The sequence below is a fragment of the Pteronotus mesoamericanus genome, unplaced genomic scaffold (assembly GCF_021234165.1).
Source record: "Pteronotus mesoamericanus isolate MK-2021 breed Mesoamerican mustached bat unplaced genomic scaffold, CSHL_Meso_final contig_116, whole genome shotgun sequence".
In the NCBI taxonomy this organism is placed as follows: Eukaryota; Metazoa; Chordata; class Mammalia; order Chiroptera; family Mormoopidae; genus Pteronotus; species Pteronotus mesoamericanus.
In genome coordinates, this window is record NW_026555027.1 from 30,431,337 (window position 1) to 30,450,544 (window position 19,208).

General features: G+C 34.2%; 1 protein-coding gene across 1 annotated transcript in view; it reads right to left on the bottom strand.

Annotated features, from left to right (window-relative positions):
* The window catches only part of ZBBX (zinc finger B-box domain containing), a 100,436-nt gene that overhangs the window by 15,292 nt on the left and 65,936 nt on the right, over positions 1-19,208 (bottom strand). Inside the window, 7 exon segments of the mRNA XM_054576928.1 lie at positions 4,419-4,535; positions 5,325-5,481; positions 8,878-9,188; positions 13,643-13,779; positions 15,596-15,675; positions 16,826-16,926; positions 17,300-17,409. Coding sequence (XP_054432903.1) covers positions 4,419-4,535; positions 5,325-5,481; positions 8,878-9,188; positions 13,643-13,779; positions 15,596-15,675; positions 16,826-16,926; positions 17,300-17,409 — 1,013 coding nt within the window.

A 19,208-nucleotide genomic window follows, 5' to 3' on the forward strand; every position in this document is an offset into this window, starting at 1 on the left:
AGAGGAGGCTTCAGACCATCCTGGATCAGAGGGAAGAGGAAATTGTAAAGCTAAGAAGTAAAGTAAGAATGTGGCTTGTTCACAAACAGAAAGAAAGCCAGTGGGGCTGTAATGTGGGAGAAGCTGCAATGAGGAAAGACAGGCAGGGCCAGCATGGTGTTGTGTGATGCACAGTAAGCAACATAATTTTTTTCTACTTAATCTAAGAAGTTATGGGATGCTTTTTAGCAGAAGATTGACACAATGCAATCTATGGCTTAAGTGTGTGAAAAATATGATTCACTCTCTATAAATTATAAACAACTTTATGACAACAAATATGAATAATTCATCCACTGACTATAAATACTAGAATTTGATGGAAATGAATCATAGTTTTGTGGAAAGGTAAAAGTAAATTTTGGGGAGACAAGTAAGAGATGATAAAAAACTGGCTTGGGTTCATCTTGAGCACTAAAGATAGAAGTGGTGAGATTTAAGGTCGATTTTAGAGCTGAAAAAAGCAGAATCTAGGGATGAATAGGAGGTGATGAGTAAGAGTCAAAATGATTCCCAGGGTTCAGACTTAGCAGTATTTGGACGGTGGTGCCATTTACAGAGACATAAAGATGGGTCGGGGGAGGATTAGGGCAGCTTTTGGCAGGAGGTGGGTAGAATCAATGGACTTGCTGTTAAACACATATGTTATTTCATAATAGCCTTTTACATTCACAAACTTAAAAAATTTACAGAAATACAAATTCCTTTATATACTAGCCTCACATGAGAATATAGGATTTCCATAATTTATGGCATAGCCAGGAAAATTTTACTTTATTTTGGGGCACAAAGATAAAGCCATTTCTGTCCCCATAAAGCCATTTCTCTCTGTCCCTAACTGGTAAATCTTATGAATTCTTCGAGATTCGACTGAAATGTCATTTAGTCTCTAACACATTGTATATTTAAACTTTTCAGTGGCAATTATTTTATCATCTCCATTACTAAAAGATTGCACAGATACTTACATTTATTATAACTGTTATTAATTCTATGTCGATCTCCAAAAGTATGTTACCAATGGTCCTTTTATAAAACTTACAGGTGGTGTAATTGATGTTTATATATCTATATATCAGTTTTCTCAACATACAACTTTTGGCCTACTATATTATTATAACATGGAGTTGGGATAAAATAAATGCAAATCCCTGGATCTTATCTCAGCCTTAATGAATCATAAGCTCTACGAGTGAGGTCCAGAAAGCTGCATTACAACAGGTATCCCAGCTGACTACACCCCCACCGACAAGTGACAACCCTTGCATTGGACTCTAAGCTCTCAGGGTATGGAAAGGAGGGCTTATTTTGTAAATATATTCCACTGATTATGCTATTACAACTGTTCTAACTTTCCCCCTTTGCCCCCTTCCACCTGGTACCCCCCCAATTACCTCTGGCAACCCCCCTTAGTTCATGTCCATAGGACATGCATATAAGTTCTTTGGCTACTACATTTCCTGTACTGTTCTTAACACCCCCCATCTATTCTTTACTTACCAATTTGCACTTCTCAATCCCTGTAACCTTCCCCTTATTTTCCCCCTCCCCCGCCTGATAACCCTGCAAATGATCTCCAAATCTATGATTCCGTTTCTGTGTTCCTTGTTTGCTTAGTTTGTTCTTTAGATTTGATTGTTGATAGCTGTGAATTAATTACCATTTTAATGTTCATAATTTTGATATTCTTCTTTTTTTTAAATAAGTTCCTTTAACATTTCATATAATAATGGCTTAGTGATGATGAACTCCTTTAGTTTTATCTTGCCTGGGAAGCAATTTCTCAGCCCTTCAACTCTAAATGATAACCTGGCTGGATAGAGTAATCTTAGGTTGTAGGTCCCTGCTTTTGATCACTTTGAATATTTCTTGCCAGCCCCTTCTGATTTGAATGATTTGAATGTTGGAACACTTGAAGTTGCCTCAATGGCTCCTTAGCTTATCCTTATTTTTTTGGATTCTTTTTGCTTCTTGCTATTCTTATTGAATGTTATTTTTTTCTTCTTTATGTTCCAAATCATTGATTTGATTTTCAGCTTTATCCACTCCAATCTTGGTTCCCTGTAAATTTTTCTTTATTTCACTTAGTGTAACCTTCATTTCTATCTGGGTCTTTTTTATGCTGTTGAAGTACCCAATGAGTTCTTTGAACATCCTAATAACCAGTGTTTTGAACTCTGCATCCAATAGATTGCTTACCTCCACTTTGTTTAGTTCTATTTCTGGAGTTTTGTTCTGTTCTTTCATTTGGGCCATGTTTCTTTGCCTCCTCATTTTGGCAGCCTCCCTGTGTTTGTTTCTACATATTAAATAGAGCTGCTTTGACTCCATGTCTTAGTAGTGTGGCTCATTATAGAAAGTGCAGCCATAGGTTGGATGGGGTGGAGACTTAGGTAATAACCAAGGCGGGGCAACACATGTAGACCAGGATAATGGAACCTCAGATACGGTGTCACTTCTCTGTGGCTCTGTGTGGGAAAGGACTCACAAAGGGAACAATGCCACTGCCTGGCCTCTGGAAGAAGCTGTTCCCAGGCCCTTGCCCTGATACCAGACACTTCAATTTCTCCCTGTATGCCACTGGTGCCCTTTCAGCTGCTGCCCAGTGCTGGAGCCCAGAGGGAGTGAGTCTGCATAAGTCCTAAGTCAGTTGGGGGCCCTTTAAGAGGAGACTCCTGAGAATCTCGCAGATTCTTCCACCACCGCAACACCCACTGAGTTTTACAGCCAGAAGTTATGGGAATTTATGTTCCTGGCACTGGAACATTGGACTGGGTGGTCTGGTGTGGGGCTGAGATCCTTCGCTCCCAAGATATCCCTCCCAAACTTTATCCGCCACACATGGGTGTGGGACTGTGCTTTCTGCATCTTTGCACCTCTGTGCCTCAGCACCTCTCCACACATCTCCACTTCTCCGGCCCCCCTAGACCTGGACAAATGTGACTTCTTTAATTTCTTGGTTGTTGGACTTCCATACAGCTAGATTTTCTGACAATTCTGAGTGATATTTGTTATGTAGTCTAGTTGCAATTTTTGCTGTGGCTGTGCAAGGTGGCAAGCCATGTTTACCTAGGCCTCTTGACCAGAAACATATTCACATCAGAGGGCTTATTTTTATCACCAGTGCCTGGAAGTGGCTGGCCTAAAGGTAGGTGCTCTCACAAATGGTTTTTATATTAAGTTATTGATTTCAACTGACCGTTCCAAATGGATAATTAAAGGCATTGGGCTACTTATATATAAAGATCTGTCTTAGGCAAATTTCTCACAGCATGCATGTGAATTTGTTTTCATCAATATACAGTGACTTGACACAATTCTTTTGACTGCCGCAGAAGGAAGCAAACAAGACTTTTTGAAGCTGACCTAGAGTCTGATATGAGTATGGGTACCTAACAAGAGAGCCAAAAAAAAAAAACACATTTCTTTTAAATGAATAGTTTTTCCATTAAAAAATCTCCTATCTGACAGTTTCACAACATAAATGCATATGAAAAATAACTATTCTAGCCAGGAGCTTTAATTATAAGATTTAGGGCAAGAGAGACATATAAATCTTGCACATCTGGACAAATCATATGTAATTAAATTTATGGCTTGAAGATGGCCTTCAAACAAAGGCAGCTAGCTCCCTTTGCAAGTGTTCCCCCTGAACAAACCCATCTAGGAACATTACTTACACATCTTTTCCCCCCAGAGCAGCACAATGCTAACACACTCAACACATCTGTGTTGAATTGCCTTAATTCATCAGTCGTCTACTGCAAATTCATATAAAATTCGGCATAAAAGAAACCTACTTTAGTAGGTATTATAGGGTAACAATAAAGATCTATATACTCACTAAGAAAATGTTACAACAAACATTCAACATGTCAAAAGAGTTATCCCATAGAAAAATCTTGCAATTATTTTGGTTAGAGAATAGAGTAAATGAAGTAGATCCCAGAATTAACATACTCAGCCTTTGGTTTAGAATGGAGGTGTATCACCCACACTTACCAGCAGTAAACTGTGGAGGAGTATGCAAAACTTAGTATAAATACACTGTTTTTCTCTACATGTAATGGAACTGAGTAGATGAGTATTGTTCAAAGCATACACTATATTCTGAGCTACATTTTAAAAATATTATGCTTTAATACCTTGCTGCAGAAAATAACTAAGTGTAACTCTGGCTTTTTGACAGAAATAAGGACTATTTTAGGATTTTTTTTTTTAATTTGGAAAGAAAAGTAGAGGACAGTTAGTTAGAATGACTAAGTTTAAATTATAAAACCAAAAAAAATAATTTCCAGGTGGTTAATAAAGTGCCAAAGACAAACTGATAAACAAAGAGAGTCACCAGTACGTCAGTGAGGTCTCACAGCCCACCTTACCGGTCCTCTGCCGGGCTCTGCCGGTCGGCGAGCTCTGGGCACTCCACACAACACCCAAGGCAACTCTTCTGTCAGCATGTGCACTTATACTGTGGTCTGGGATCCAGTCTCTGTCTCCTCACATAGAAAAATAGTACAATTACATAAATTTTAAAAAGGAGAAGAATTCATGTTGTTGCTGATTGATTAGTGAATTTATTAATAAATGAAATGATATTGTCTTACTGAATAATATTTAGCTAAATAAGGAACATTCATAACAGTTTGGTATATATTAGAAAAGATAAAATCTCATAATTATACGACAAAAACCATTAGATTCACATGGTTTAATAAAAAGAAAAATAAACTCTGAATTGCCAAGATACTACACATATGTTTGAATAGAAACAATAATTTAAGAAGTATTTAGCAATATAAATAAAGTATAATAGTTTGTATGTGAGTAAACACATTTAAACACATAAGAAACCTAAGAATACACAGGACACCAAAATCTAGTTTCAAAAGGAAATCGCAGCTATGTCTCAGAAATCTCACAGATCCTGAGATTTTGGGGATTTTCTTTTAAGATGGCATTTAAAAATCATCCTACAATGCTTAACAGTTAATAAATTGATTCAAATAATTTTTATTTTACAGTTTAGTAAGGGCCACATTTCTAAATGCTAAAAATAATCTCTCCCCAGTGTCGTTAGAGTCATGGTATCTCTCATCCTGATGGCAGCCTCCAATATAAATATGTGGCAACTCACACAGTGCTAGTAATTTCTGCTAGAGAAAAATGAGATTTTATTTGTTGAACAGAATCAGCCAGTGTTTCCTAAAATGACGATGGACTGTTTTAAAAAAACACATCAGAAAATTGTTAGGTTGGTCCATAGGCCATCTGATGTCTGAATTTACCTGCAATGGTAATCCTAATAATGCTGGAAGAGCTGCATTCTAAGTTATGAGAAGGAAGTAAGTTTAGTCTTTCATTCTTATCAGAAACAAAGAATCTTTGAAGTCCCTGATATTGTTCAATTATAGGTTCACTTCTGCAGGCTATTTCTTGTAACAACTAGAAAACAAAATAGTCAACAAAATTAAGTTCATCTCATCAACACAAAACAGTACGCTCATTCACTGAGCACCTACTATGTTGCATGGATTCTGCCCTCATCCAGTTTGAGTTCTAGTAGTGGAGACATGATAACATTTATATATAGTAGGTTTTGAGAAATGTATAAACCACAATTACATAATTATATGAAGTTGCTATCAATCCAAGGAGTATAAGAGTTCATGAAAAAAAGCTTTCCTTTCTTCCTTTTTTCCTTTATTTTTTTTCCTCAATGTCTTTACACATACAGAATCTCTCTCATATGCTGTGTTTTCAAGCTAGTATTTTTTTCTGTATATAAAATAATTTCAAAGATGGAAGGAAAATATCAAAGGGATTAACTGATCTGACCATAGTCATAGACGAAGTCCAAATTAACAAAATACTCATCATGAAGCAAGTAGGAGACTGAGGCAGGAGTGAGCTAAGTAACTTGAGTTTGTATAGCTAGAAACTAGCTGACTTAGGTTTGAATATAGGTCTATTTCATTTGATGCTTAGGCATATTCCATCACCTTATGAATTCATTTTTTGATTTGTTTTCATCCTAGGGAAGACTATAAATGAGATTAAAAAATACATGAGTGTAATAGGAAACAGATTCATGATTCAGAAGTGAGAGCTCCAGATGGGCTTAAAATATACGAGAATGGCTATCAGTATTTAAAAGTTCCTTAATGGATCTAATGAATGCCTCAGTGCAGTCTGTTCAAGATGATAACCAATGAAAAGAAAATTATTATAACTATTAAAATTTATAAGTCATATAAATGGTAAATGTTAACCAACTTAGTGACCAATAAATTATCTCCTTCAAAGATAAGTCCAAGTCCACTCTAATCACATCTTCACTGGTTCTCCCAGACACTGAAACCAATTTACAGAACCCTGTCAGTCCTAGCGGAGCTCGTGTATGGACTAGGCAATTACAAATCTGGAAGGGTTTATAAGCCGTGGTTGCAATAAGAGGGGGTTTGTTTGTTCTTCCCAGACTCACAAAGTTAAATATTGGTTGTTTCCGAAACTGAACCAAGAGCTCCTGACTAGACCGTGTTCTTCGCGGCACCTGACCCTACCTCACTGCTGCTTGTTAGTACTTAATTCCATAGGTGGTTCCACCTTTATGAAGATCTCAATTTCTGAAAACTGAAGTGCAAAATGAACTCTCTTACACTCAATTTGGAAGTCAAGTAATGCCATTGCTAAAAATTGTCCTTATTGCTCAACTCTTGAGTTTTCCACTGGAGCACAACAGATTTTTAAGTAGTTTCTGCTCAGGAGGAACATACAAACAGTGCATGTAGTCATTAGGGATGAAAAGAAAGTAGATTATTTATAAAGCACAGTGCTCTATGAAGTAATCGTTTACCAATTATTTTACAATAGTAGCATGAGAGATCAAAATATGATTAGTAGTTTTTTAACATTTCAATTGTAATTATGAAATACTTTAAATATGTAGATATGTACAGCACATGATTCAATTTGATCACACAATATCAGTAATTTAAAAGATCTGCTTCAGATTTCTATACCAAAAATATATATTAATCTTTATAAATCAAGCTAATTGTATTTCACTGAAGTTGACATACTCTATTCCAATGATATTTTTGCCTATTATTACATTTGAGTGTATCCATAAAGAGTTTAAACATCATAAATATTTCCAAAAATGCTATCAAACTATGTATCCTTTTACATTTCAATTTTAATATCATATTTTTGAGATGTATCCATGCTAATGAAAGTAGTTCTATTTTATTTCAGCTACTACATTACTTTCTATTACGATATGAATTACCACAGTTTATGTATCTGTGAGTTTTGCCAAATGCCTTTTATTAGGTTACAGAAGATTATGTCTCCCAGTAGGACAAAGGTGGGGCAGACCTATGCCCAGTAGAAAATGGGATTTCCTATGCTCAGGATTTCTCTCCTACAATACAAAACACTGCACATGCAGATGTCACCTCACTCTCTTCATAATGCCCTGTGGAAACGAGAAAATTAGAGGTCTTGTTTGTGCTAACTGCAGAAATTCAATCTATGATCAACTGTCTTCTTCACTGAGAAGTGGGGAGAACAGCTCATCTGCAGTGAGGGTTTATTTGGGGGAAGGCATTCCGGGAAGGCATTCCCACAGCTTAGTTAAGAACATGTATAAATGACCCATGGACAAAGCCAAAGTGAGGAAGGGGAAAGTTGTGCCAGGAAAATGGAGACAAATGTATTTGAACAATAAAAAAAATAATAATAACTGGAATTTAGTTTTGTCAGATACACTCAGGGTATCAACAGATAGACATGGATCAACATTAATGCTAATTTTGTGGCTTGGAGATTCCAAGCAGGAAATGTATATTCAAGCTCTAAACCTATGCTATCTGAAAGCTCGAGATATCTGTTTTTCAAGTTTGATATTGTATTGACCTGACCCAGATCCCCAGAGAAATCAGTTTCCTTTTATCTTCTTGCATCTGTGAATATGTCTGCTGGTGAAGCCCTTCAGAGACCAAGCAGACTTTCAGGCAACGAAGGTTCTGTAGGGGTCTCAGTTCCAATTTCACTCTTCAAAAGGGAACAAGGCCCATCACAAAGTGGGCACAGAATTCCAATCCCCACACAGAAGCAGCATCAGCTCAATACTCAGTCCAATTTTTGGTACCACCTTCAGTTAGGCACCATGGAAATTCATTTCAAATGCCTTCAAAGGATTGTACAAATGTTTATCTTTCCAGTTTCCAAGGAATTTAACATTCATCTTGTTCAATTACCCAAGAATTTATTATCAATAATCATTATTAAGATTTTCAGTATGTAGAACAGAGATTTATAAATAGTTTTAAATTTTGGCAATAATGCAATAATGACCTACTTTATCTTTTTTTCCTAAGAAACAAAAATTTCACCCCATTTCTTTATTTGCCATGTTCCTGAAGGCATTATCTTTAAATCCTATACTTACAGTAAGCCACAAAAACTGCTTCTATCTACATATGTGCCTTTTATTCATTTTAACCAGTGACTAAAGAATAAAAAACTAGAAAGGATTTATTATACTAAATTATTCATAGTAACGAATGTCATTTAGAAAGGTAACAGCGCTCTCAATATGGTGCATGAGATGAGCCTTAAACTTTTATTTGTTATACCAACCACGTATTTACAGAAGCTGTAAGTCATTAACATTCTTTCCCATATAACTCAAACTTCAACTACCTCATGACTATATATGGTAGTGCATTTAACTTCAATAAGAAGCAACATTTAAGAATATAGTATGTGAGTATGAAACTTTCTTATGATGTTTCTTATAAAATTTTTAGTATAATAAACATAATAGAAATTTACCAGTGGTGACTCTGCAGTTTTTGAATCTTCAAACTCTGGCCTCTCAGGAAGGTTGCTAAATTCCATGGATTCTTTGATGCCTTCTGGTAATTTCTCCTTAACAGAAGGTGGTTCTAAATCTACATTAGGCAAAGAATCCTTGCTCTCAAATGATATGCAGGAATTATCCAACTTCTGATTACTTTCCATATCTTTTACACTTTTCTCTTTGAAATGTCTTTCAAAGAAGCTGTTTTCCCCTAATTTTTCAACAGCAGGAGAATAAACATCAGGGTCGACATCTTTATCAAATTTTGTATTTGAAGTTCCTGCTGTCAAAAACACACATTTATAAGAGTTAAATAAATAAATTTAAAGAAAATAAATTGATTAATCTGTTCCTAAACCAAATGTTCTGTGGTGTAAACCTGTATCAATAAACACTATTTTATTAACATTCTTATACTGAGTTCTCAGTGTTAAATTACTATTACACAGTTTTTGTTCATAAATGATAATCATGATTTACTTAGGCATTCAAACCTTAATGAGCTAGAGACTAATGGAGGGAAGCAAGATTTTATTTTTTAATAAAATCTTGAAATTGATGCAAATTTTAATTCAGCCCATGGTTCAATTTCCACTCCTACCTCTTCTCCCACTCAAGTTTTACAACAGCAATTTATGAGAAATAATGCAGAAGCAATCTTAGTTCCACATTTTAACCTCTTTTCCTTAGCATGCTAGTGATGAAGAGAAGGCAAAGGGAAGTCTGCCACCTAAAAAGAGCAGCAGCTAGGGACACATGGGACGTTTAAGCTGGGACACCTGCCTCTGGAAAGCGACAAAATGAGCAAGATTTTATTAGTCGCCACCTCATCATGTCTGCTTTTAATATATCACTTGGTTTAGATCACTGGTTTCAGTCTGGCTGCACAATGGATTCATCTGAAGGTACTCTTTAAAGCTGTCAGTGTGTAGGCCTGACCCCAAACCAGCTGACTCAGACACTGGGAGTGGGACTCAAGCCCTGCATTATCTTTTGTATGTGTGTTTTTCCCCCACCAATTCTCTGGGTGATTATAATGTGCAACCCAGGCTGTGAAACATTGGTCTAGATTTTCTGAAGAATAAAAATCATTTGACAATTTTTGTATCACATCGTTTTCATAATAAAAAATATTCATATAATTATGCAGATTTAATACAGCGTCATCTGATTATCCCTTATTCTCCTTCCAATATAAATAGCTTATCTATATAAGTATATTGTGTAAAACAGTAGAGGCTATGATTGAAATAGTCTCCAGTGATGTGAATTCTACCTTGTAAGCCACAGGACTTGTGGCAATCAAATGTTGATAGAGCTTGGCAATTCCACATAGTATTTAGAATGTTCACTTCTGACAACTATTACCTCTTAAATTGTACAAATACTATGGGAAATGCAATAACTTGTGTGTCATAGAAATGCTTTAATAAGAAAAACCTTATAAACACTATTCAGTTTAATGAAACTTCCACAATAATGCTGTACTTTCCTTCTAAACTTAAATAGAAATTATTTGGTGGTGGTGGTTGTTGTTGTTGTTGTTTGGTAGAAACACATGACATTTGTTACATGTAAATGTCTGCAACTAACCTCTATACTACTTTTCAGGGTGATAAAATTCCATTATTAGGATACTTTGCTGAAAAGAAGACAAAATAGCTATTTATTAATGCTTAAAATGTGATGCAGAAAGTACAGGCATGATTTAATTTTGTCTATTTATTGGAAGCCCTGTTAAGTCATAAAAGTTAGATATCTTGGTTTAACATTCATACATCAATTTAATTCATCACATCAGATTAAAGAAGAAAAATCACAGGATCATATCAATCGATACAGAAAAAGCATGACAAAAATCTAACACCTATTTATGATTAAAAAATAAACTCTTAAAAAACTAGAAAGAAAGGGAAATTCCTCAACCTGATAAAGACTACAAAAAACTATAGTTCACATCATACTTAATGATGAGAAACTAGGAGCTTTACTCTTACAATGAAGAACAAGGTTAAGTTTTTCCCTCTTAACTCTCCTTTTTCAAGGTTGAATTAGAAATTCTAGCTAATCAATAAAACAAGAAAAATAAATAAAAGATATACAGATTGGAAAGAAATCTGATATTGTTCACAGATGATATGATCGTCTAAGTACAAAATCCAAAAGCATAAACAAAAAGAAAAAAACTAAGTGATTATTGCAAGGTTGCAGGATACAAGGTCAACATACAAAAGTCAGTTGCTTTCCTATACATCAATATGAACAAGTGGAATTTGAAGTTAACATAATACCATTTACATTAGCATACAAACAAATGAAATGCTTAGGTATAAATCTAATAAACTGCCCTGGCTGCTGTGGCTCAGTGGACTGAGTGCTGGCCTGCGAACCAAAATGCCGTCAGTTCGATTACCAGTCAGGGCACATGCCTGAATTGCAGGCCAGGTCCCCAGTAGGGGGCAAGCTAGTGGCAACCACATATTAATGTTTCTCTTCCTCTCTTTCTCCCTACCTTCCCCTCTGTCTAAAAATAAAATCTTTTAAAAAGTAAAGAAAGAAATCTAATGAACTATGTACATATCTACATGAGAAAACTAGAAATCTCTGATGAAGGAAATTGAAGAACAAATAAATATATAGTTCATGTTCATGGCTAGGAAGTTTCAATATCATCAAGATGTCAGTTCTTCCCAAACTGATCTATAGATACCATGCACTCTCAATCAAAATCTCAGCAAACCATTTTGTGAATATTGATAAGTTTATTCTAAAGATTATATTGAGAGGTAAAAGACCCACACTAGCCACATAGTATTGAAGGAGAAGAACAAAGTCAGAAAACTGTCACTATACAACTTCAAGAATTACTATATGACAATACTAATAAAGACAATGTGGTATTAGCAGGAGTATAAAAAACAGATTAATGAAACAGAATAGAGAAGCTACAAATAGACCCACATAAATATAGTCCTCCAATCTCTGACAAAAGAGCAAAGGCAAATACACTGGTGCAAAGGTTTTTTTCAACACATGGTGCTGAACAACTGAACTGCCACATGCCCAAAAAATTAATCTGGACATAGCCCTCACATCCTTCACAGAAATTTACTGAAAATGAATATAGATTTAAATATAAAATGTAAAATTATAAAACTCCTAGTACACTAGAGAAAATGTAGGTCATATTGGATATCATGATGACTTTTTTGAACCTAACACCAAAAGCAGAATCCATGAAAGAAATAATTGATAAACTGGATTTTATTAAAATAAAAAATATCTGTCCTGTAAAAGACACTGCCAAGAGAATAAGAAGTCAAGCCACAGATAGACTTGGAGAGAATGTTTGCAAAATACGTATCTGGTAAAGCACTATTATCCAGAATATACAAAAGAACTCTTAAACCTCAACAATAAGAAAATGTACAACCCAACTTAAAAATGGGCCAAAAACCTTAACAGACACCTCATCAAAGAAGATACACTGATAGAAAATAAGCATATTAAAAGATGTTCAACATCATAAGCCTTTAAGGAACTGAAAATAAAAACAATGAAGTACCCCTACACAATTATTAGAATGGCAAAAATCTGGAACACTGCGAATACCAGAGCTGACAGCAACGTGGAGAACAGCAACTGTCATTTGATGGTGATGGGAATGCAAAATGGCACAGCCACTTTGGGAGACAGTTTCATGATTTCTTACAAAACCAAATATACACAAAATATGATCCAACAATCACACTTCTTGATATTACCCGAATGAGCAGAAAATGTAGGTCCAAACAAAAAATCTACACATAGATATTTATAATAGCTTTATTCATAATTGCCAAAACTTGGAAACACCCAAGATGGTTTTCAATAAGTGAATGTACAAGTGTAAATAATTTGTGGTACATTCAAACAATGGAATTTCAACACTAAAAAGAAATGAGCTATCAAGCCATGATAAAGCATGACAGCACCTTTAAATATATATTACTAAGTGAAAGAAACCAATTTGAAGACTGTATATTGCATGATTCCAGATATATGACATTCTGAAAAAGGCAAAACTATGGAGACAGTAAAAATATAAGTGGTAGCCAGGGGTTAGGAAGGAAAGAAGTATGAGAAAGCAGAACACGAAGGAGTTTCAGAGCAGTAAAACTATTTTGTATGAAACTATAATGCTGGATACATGTCATTATTCCCAGAGAATGTGGAACCAAGACCGACCCTTAATGTAAACTATGGATATGGCGCGGTCACGATGTGCTGATGCATGTTCGTTGATTGAGAGTGCGCTAGTCTGGTTTGAGATACTGATAGTGGGGGAAGCTATGAGTTTGTGGTGGCAAAGAGTATATGGGAACTCTTTCCTTCCTGCTCAATTTTGCTGCGAACCTAAAACTGCTCTAAAAATAAAGTCTATGTACATAAATTAAGTGTCTTTAAAGTAACACTCAGTAGACATTTATATTCAGCATTTTCCCACAAATAACTGGAACACCATACTCCATACCGGAAGGTAAGTCAAAAAATACCTTCCGGACTAGATTTGCAGTCCAGTAAAGTCCTAAGCTCCCATGTGGGTATATTTTCAACCAGTTTTCTTCCAAGTACTAAACTTTCTGCGTTTAAAATGAACAGTAAAACAGTCAAAGCTTTTGTATACTGCAATACCACTTGGTTTTATTAAATTACCAACATGTATTGTTAATAATAGTAATCAAGGAAAAAAGTTACCTTTTGAGTTATCTTCATGATAAGAGCTGTTGTTTAGATAAAGATGTAGGAGGCCTGTTTTCCCCTGGGTAAAAACATGATGCTGATGGATGTCGTTTTCACACAGAAAGCTATTCTGATAATCATGCAATGTGCAACTTTCATGTTTATGGACAAGCAAAAGAATAGAGTTGAAAGAAATAATGTTAAAAATGTAAAGAGTCCCAGCTTGCTAAAGCAAATATAATAAAACCCTCAGGGAATAGGGACATTCACACAGATTTAATACTTGTTTCAGCCTTGCTGTGGGGCACATTCTAAACAACAAGTAACTAAATGGTATTATGGATTTAAAGCAAATAGGCAACTGGGCCAACACAGATTTAAGTACAAAATTGTAATTGAAAGCTTCTTTTTAAAAATATTCTGGAATAAGTTTTGATCCTTATATTCATTCTTCAAAAGATGAAGAGTTATCTTTCAAGTTTATTGAAATCTGATGAAATCAAGGTTTTTTTTATTCATTTTATTGGGGTGGCATTGGTTAATAAAACTATGTAAGTTTCAGGTGTACAATTCTATAATACATCATTTGTATGATTTATTGTGTTCAGTACCCAAAGTCAAGTCTCCTTCTATTAGATCAAAGTTTTATACTTAAATAAACTTTTAGTTATCATCAATGAACTATAAGAGTTAAAATAGCATATGTGGAATTTGTTCCATTTTTAATGATGATTACTATATATAAACATTATTACAATTTAAATAACATTTTCTATGAACTAATATATTTAATAACACCTGACATTTATGCAAACTCTACATACTACCATCATAAAAACTCATGGATTATGCTTAAACAAGAAGGTCCTCTTCTGTTGTCACCTATGATTCTTTATGATTTTTCTTAGGAAATAAGAAGCTCTAAGGGCACCTACAAACTCAAGTTGCTAAACTATTGCCAAACCATGATCAGTAACTTTTTCTGCCTTATCTAATACCATACATGGAGGTCAAAGCAAAAATTTATAAGATATATAAAACAATAAAATTAGAGAGCAGAAATGCCATGCATTTCCTTAGAGATATAGTAGTGGATGAAAACCTCATCTACTGACCAGAAGGTTGTCTACTGCTTTCTGTCAACATGTCAAATGTCAAAAGCACTTTTGCTGCTAGGTATCTGGGTCTATGTGTCCGATGAAGGGGCTTTTCAGGCCTGAGTGCATCACAAAAGCCCACTGCTGTTCCAAAAACACTGAAAGGGGCCTAAGATGATCTGAGTATATAAGTAAAGAATTGGCAAAGGGGCTACTTAATAGAAACTTCATTTTTCTGTTTAATCAATTTAAGACTTTTTGTCAAAACAACTGAAATCCTAGCTAAAGTTTCTAGTGAAGAGGGCTTAAAGTAATTTTTAGCATTACTAACGAATACAGCTAGATATTATTCTTCATTTGGAAATGACAAAATTGTACAAAATTTGTGAAGTGAACCATTATACTTTATTCATCACACAGTAAAATCTACTAAGGAAGCAATCTACAGTTTGGGAGTCTTTTCATCTCTCAAACTAATCATTAATAATATCTGTTTTATTTAGGGTTCGTACCAAACTAAAGTAAAGAAAATATAGAGTTATCTTTTTGAAGAAATGAACAAAGTTCATATGAAATATATCAGCCTTGGTCAGTAATTTCAAATAATAATAAATTCTTAAACTCAGAAGCATTTATTAAATAATCCAGATGTTAGGGAAGTGTATAAACATATCTTTATGCACAAATTTCAAATGGCTGAATGTTGACATCTATTAGCAATACTGTACACAAATTTAAACACAGCTTTAGTAAAATACACTCTAACATTAAAGCTATTTATTTTTTACAGTACAAATTTCTCATTTAAAAAGATAGTTGATTTTGGGTTTTTTTTTTAATAAGCATCAAAGGTGAATTAGAAAGGTCTTACCTTTGTCGACTGTCTGCACCAGCTAATTCAACTTTGTAAGGTACGATGTTTCCTTGTTCTTCAAATTCCTCTTCATAAGTCTTATTAAATGCATGTTGTATATTAGTATGTTCAATAACTGTACTATATATTAACCAGCTGACTTGCAGGTAATATTTAAGGATTTTTCTTTCTACAAATAATGTCATGGTTTCTCTGATTATATGTCATAGATCATGAGTTTCTAGAAGGACCCAACAAATTCAACAGGTATTTGTTGATGGCACTGGCTCTGTCAGTCATTTTATCATTGTGGTCACACTCAACCAGTAATAACAACTTATATTTTATTGTGTAACTACTAAGTGCACAGTAGATTATTGACTAAGATGTTTTTGGTTCTCTGGAAAGCATGTTCTAAGCTTACCATATGCATCAAGAATTTTATAACAAGCATACACACATATATGTGCATGTGTATGCATATTTACTTTGCTCAATAGCTAACATTTATCCAGAAGAGAAATAAAAATGCTGCTAGGTGCACACATAAACACACATGTGCACACACACATCAGGGGCTATAGTCTAAGGAAGAAAGTAGTATTTAAAGAGGTACTTCCTACATTTTAGCTTTTTCCTTTGACAGCCACGTAATATAAATATTGAGGATAAGTGGTATATTTGACTACTAGGTGACTAAAAAGTCAGAAATGTACTGAGCGTGTTACAACTTAAACTTTCGGCTCAGAGCTCTAGTTCTAACTGGCTCTGGCTTTAACTGATCCTATTTGTTGTCTTCTAGAGTTTTGTATTCAAGTTATTATACTAAGTCCTTCATTCTTCACACTGTTTTTTCCTTTAAATAGAAATACTAATGACATTCAAAAAACTAACTGTATACTTATTTTATTACATACCATGTGAATCTGTGTTTAAAAGTCTGATAACATAAAAAAACTAAATAAAAAAATAAATTACATTATATACATAAGTTAAAAAATAAAATATCTTCTCATCTTCCATACTACATGCTTCTAAAAAAAATCACTTTATCAGTGCAGAAATTTACTGTCAAACCAAAATAATACTTTTATTACTATGAGCATGTTTAAATTCAAACAATTATAAATTTCCTATTAAATTATGTTGAACTATGAAAGAAAATTTGTTGCAGGTAAAATGTAGTTGTAACTGTATGTTATGAATTTCCTGTTTGTTAAGTAACATGAGTAGTCATTATGCACTTACATCTTCCAGTTCAACTATTTTGACTGATGTTTCGGGTCTCTCTGTGCTTAATTCTTCTACTGGCAGAAAAAGTACTGGAAACTGTACTTTGATATCCTCAACTAGGAAATAAGATTAAAAAATTATATCATCAAAGAATATACCTTACCTGATTATTTCTGACCTTCAAATAACATAGCCAAAAATAAAAAAGTATGTTCTTTTGTGCAACCACACAAATATATAAATGCTGCCAATTTTCCTTGTTCAAGTAAAATACACATTTTCTTAACATTCAATTTTTAAATGAAACTACTTAAATTAGGCAAAGCAAATCTCGAAAATGGGAGATAAGTATTTTGATCAGCAGATAAAGGGTACATAGTCTACTTGAGAAGGATAGAGTAAAGAAAAACAAAAGCAGAGGCTGATTAATGCTTAGTGTATATAATTTGAGATAATAAATTTGAAAATATCTAATCAAGACTAACTAACCATCACTATCTTCATCGCTTTCGGTCTGAGAATGCTGTGTCTCAGTAGTGGTTGTACATTGAGGTATGAACGTATATGGTAGCATGTTTTGAAATTGCTCCAGTGGAATTCTACAAAACAAGAAAGAAGCAATTAAAGACTAAAATACATTATCTAAAACTTCCCAGACAAAAATCTTGATTTATCTCACAAGGAGTGAGTCTCCAAAATTAATAAGGAAATCATAGTTGTACCTCTAATTCACAGAAGAAAAGTATGATTGCCTAAGAGAATCTTAATCTCCTAAAATAATTTTGTAAATCTAATTAACAACACACAGCACTTTTTAATTGCATATCCCACTGTTTTTTGTTTAGGATGAAAAGTTAAGTTATGATAGAAGTCACTGTTCTTGCAAAAGGTACATGAGGCCCATTAAACATATCCCACTATTTAAAAAGCTAATTTATGAATGCATGTTGTGTCTTACAGCTTTGGCATTATGTTGATAAGTCTAAGGGAACCTGAAGATATTTTTCTAAGTTTCCATCAGGCGAGGAGGGTCATAAAATAGGGTTACATGATATGAATATGAAGTGTTCTGACTATGGCATCTGTCACCCAATTAATAGAGGTTTGATGTGACCCATCTCCTTTTAAAGGGATTGAAGCACAGGGGTTCTCAGAGGCTAAGAGTATGCATCCAGCTCCAGAGGTTATTCCCAAATTATGGGAACCTGGTTACTGTTTAACCAAGAATAAAAGTAGCTACAGCCCTTGTAGACCATACAATCTAATGCAGTCCCCATATAAAGGACAGGACCTTCTTCATAATATTGACAGGTAACATAACTGAACATGTATCAGGCTCTGTTCTAACTAATTTGGAGTGTTTAATCTTGGTAGGTGGATTAAATAGGCACTAGTGTTATTTTAATTTTACAGATGAAGACATCAAGGCACAAAACAATAAACCAATTTGCTCAAATTCATTCAGATAATAAATACTGAAGAATTTGAACCCAAGGCATCCAAGTCCCCAAGCCCATGTTCATAACCATTACTCTATATTGCCTTTGTCTTAATTTGCAAAGGCACTAAAAAGTTGAGAGTTTCCTGGCAATCTACAGCTATGTGCATTTTCCCAATACAGGTTATGTATATATCGGAACACTCTAAAATATTTATGTTATTCAGCTTTGTGCCTTAACAAATTTGATGAGCATGTCTTTTTACACCCATAATTTAATTAAGTGATGGAAATATTAAAGACTACAAAATCAAAGATGAAGTGGCACCTGGCCACCAAAAATCTCTTTTCAATTTGATATGGATATACTGTATTAAAACTCAATCTTAGATACATACAAATGTATTATTATCCAAATACTTCTACATGAAGTGAAAACATCTAATTTTATGAGTAAAGCCCTGAATCAAAGACCGATAGAGTCTAGGTAGTAAAGCATAGGAGCTAAGAACCCCTATAGATTGTTTATTATAAATTCAATATTTTCCAGATGAGAAAACGTGGGCCAAGAAAATTTAAGTGATTTACCCATAAACAAATAGCCAGTTAGTCAATAAACTAAATCTATTCTGGATATTGGACCCCTGGCACCCATGCTTTGTTAAAAGATCACGTCATATAAATAAAAGATAAAATATGTTTTAAAATAGGATTACCTAAAAATTCAAATTGAACATTGATTGATTCATTTGAGGAAACATGTGATGAGTGGTTATAAACATATTCTGTGATTTGTTAGGTTGTTTGCCTCAGAATCACCATGGAAGATCTTTTTTAAATGCACTCTCATATCCATCCTTTAAAACACTGATTTTTAGATTCGTCCAGGGTTAGGTAGAGAAATCAGTAGTGCCCTGAGTACTTCTGATAATCAGCTAGAATTGATAATTAAATGTACTA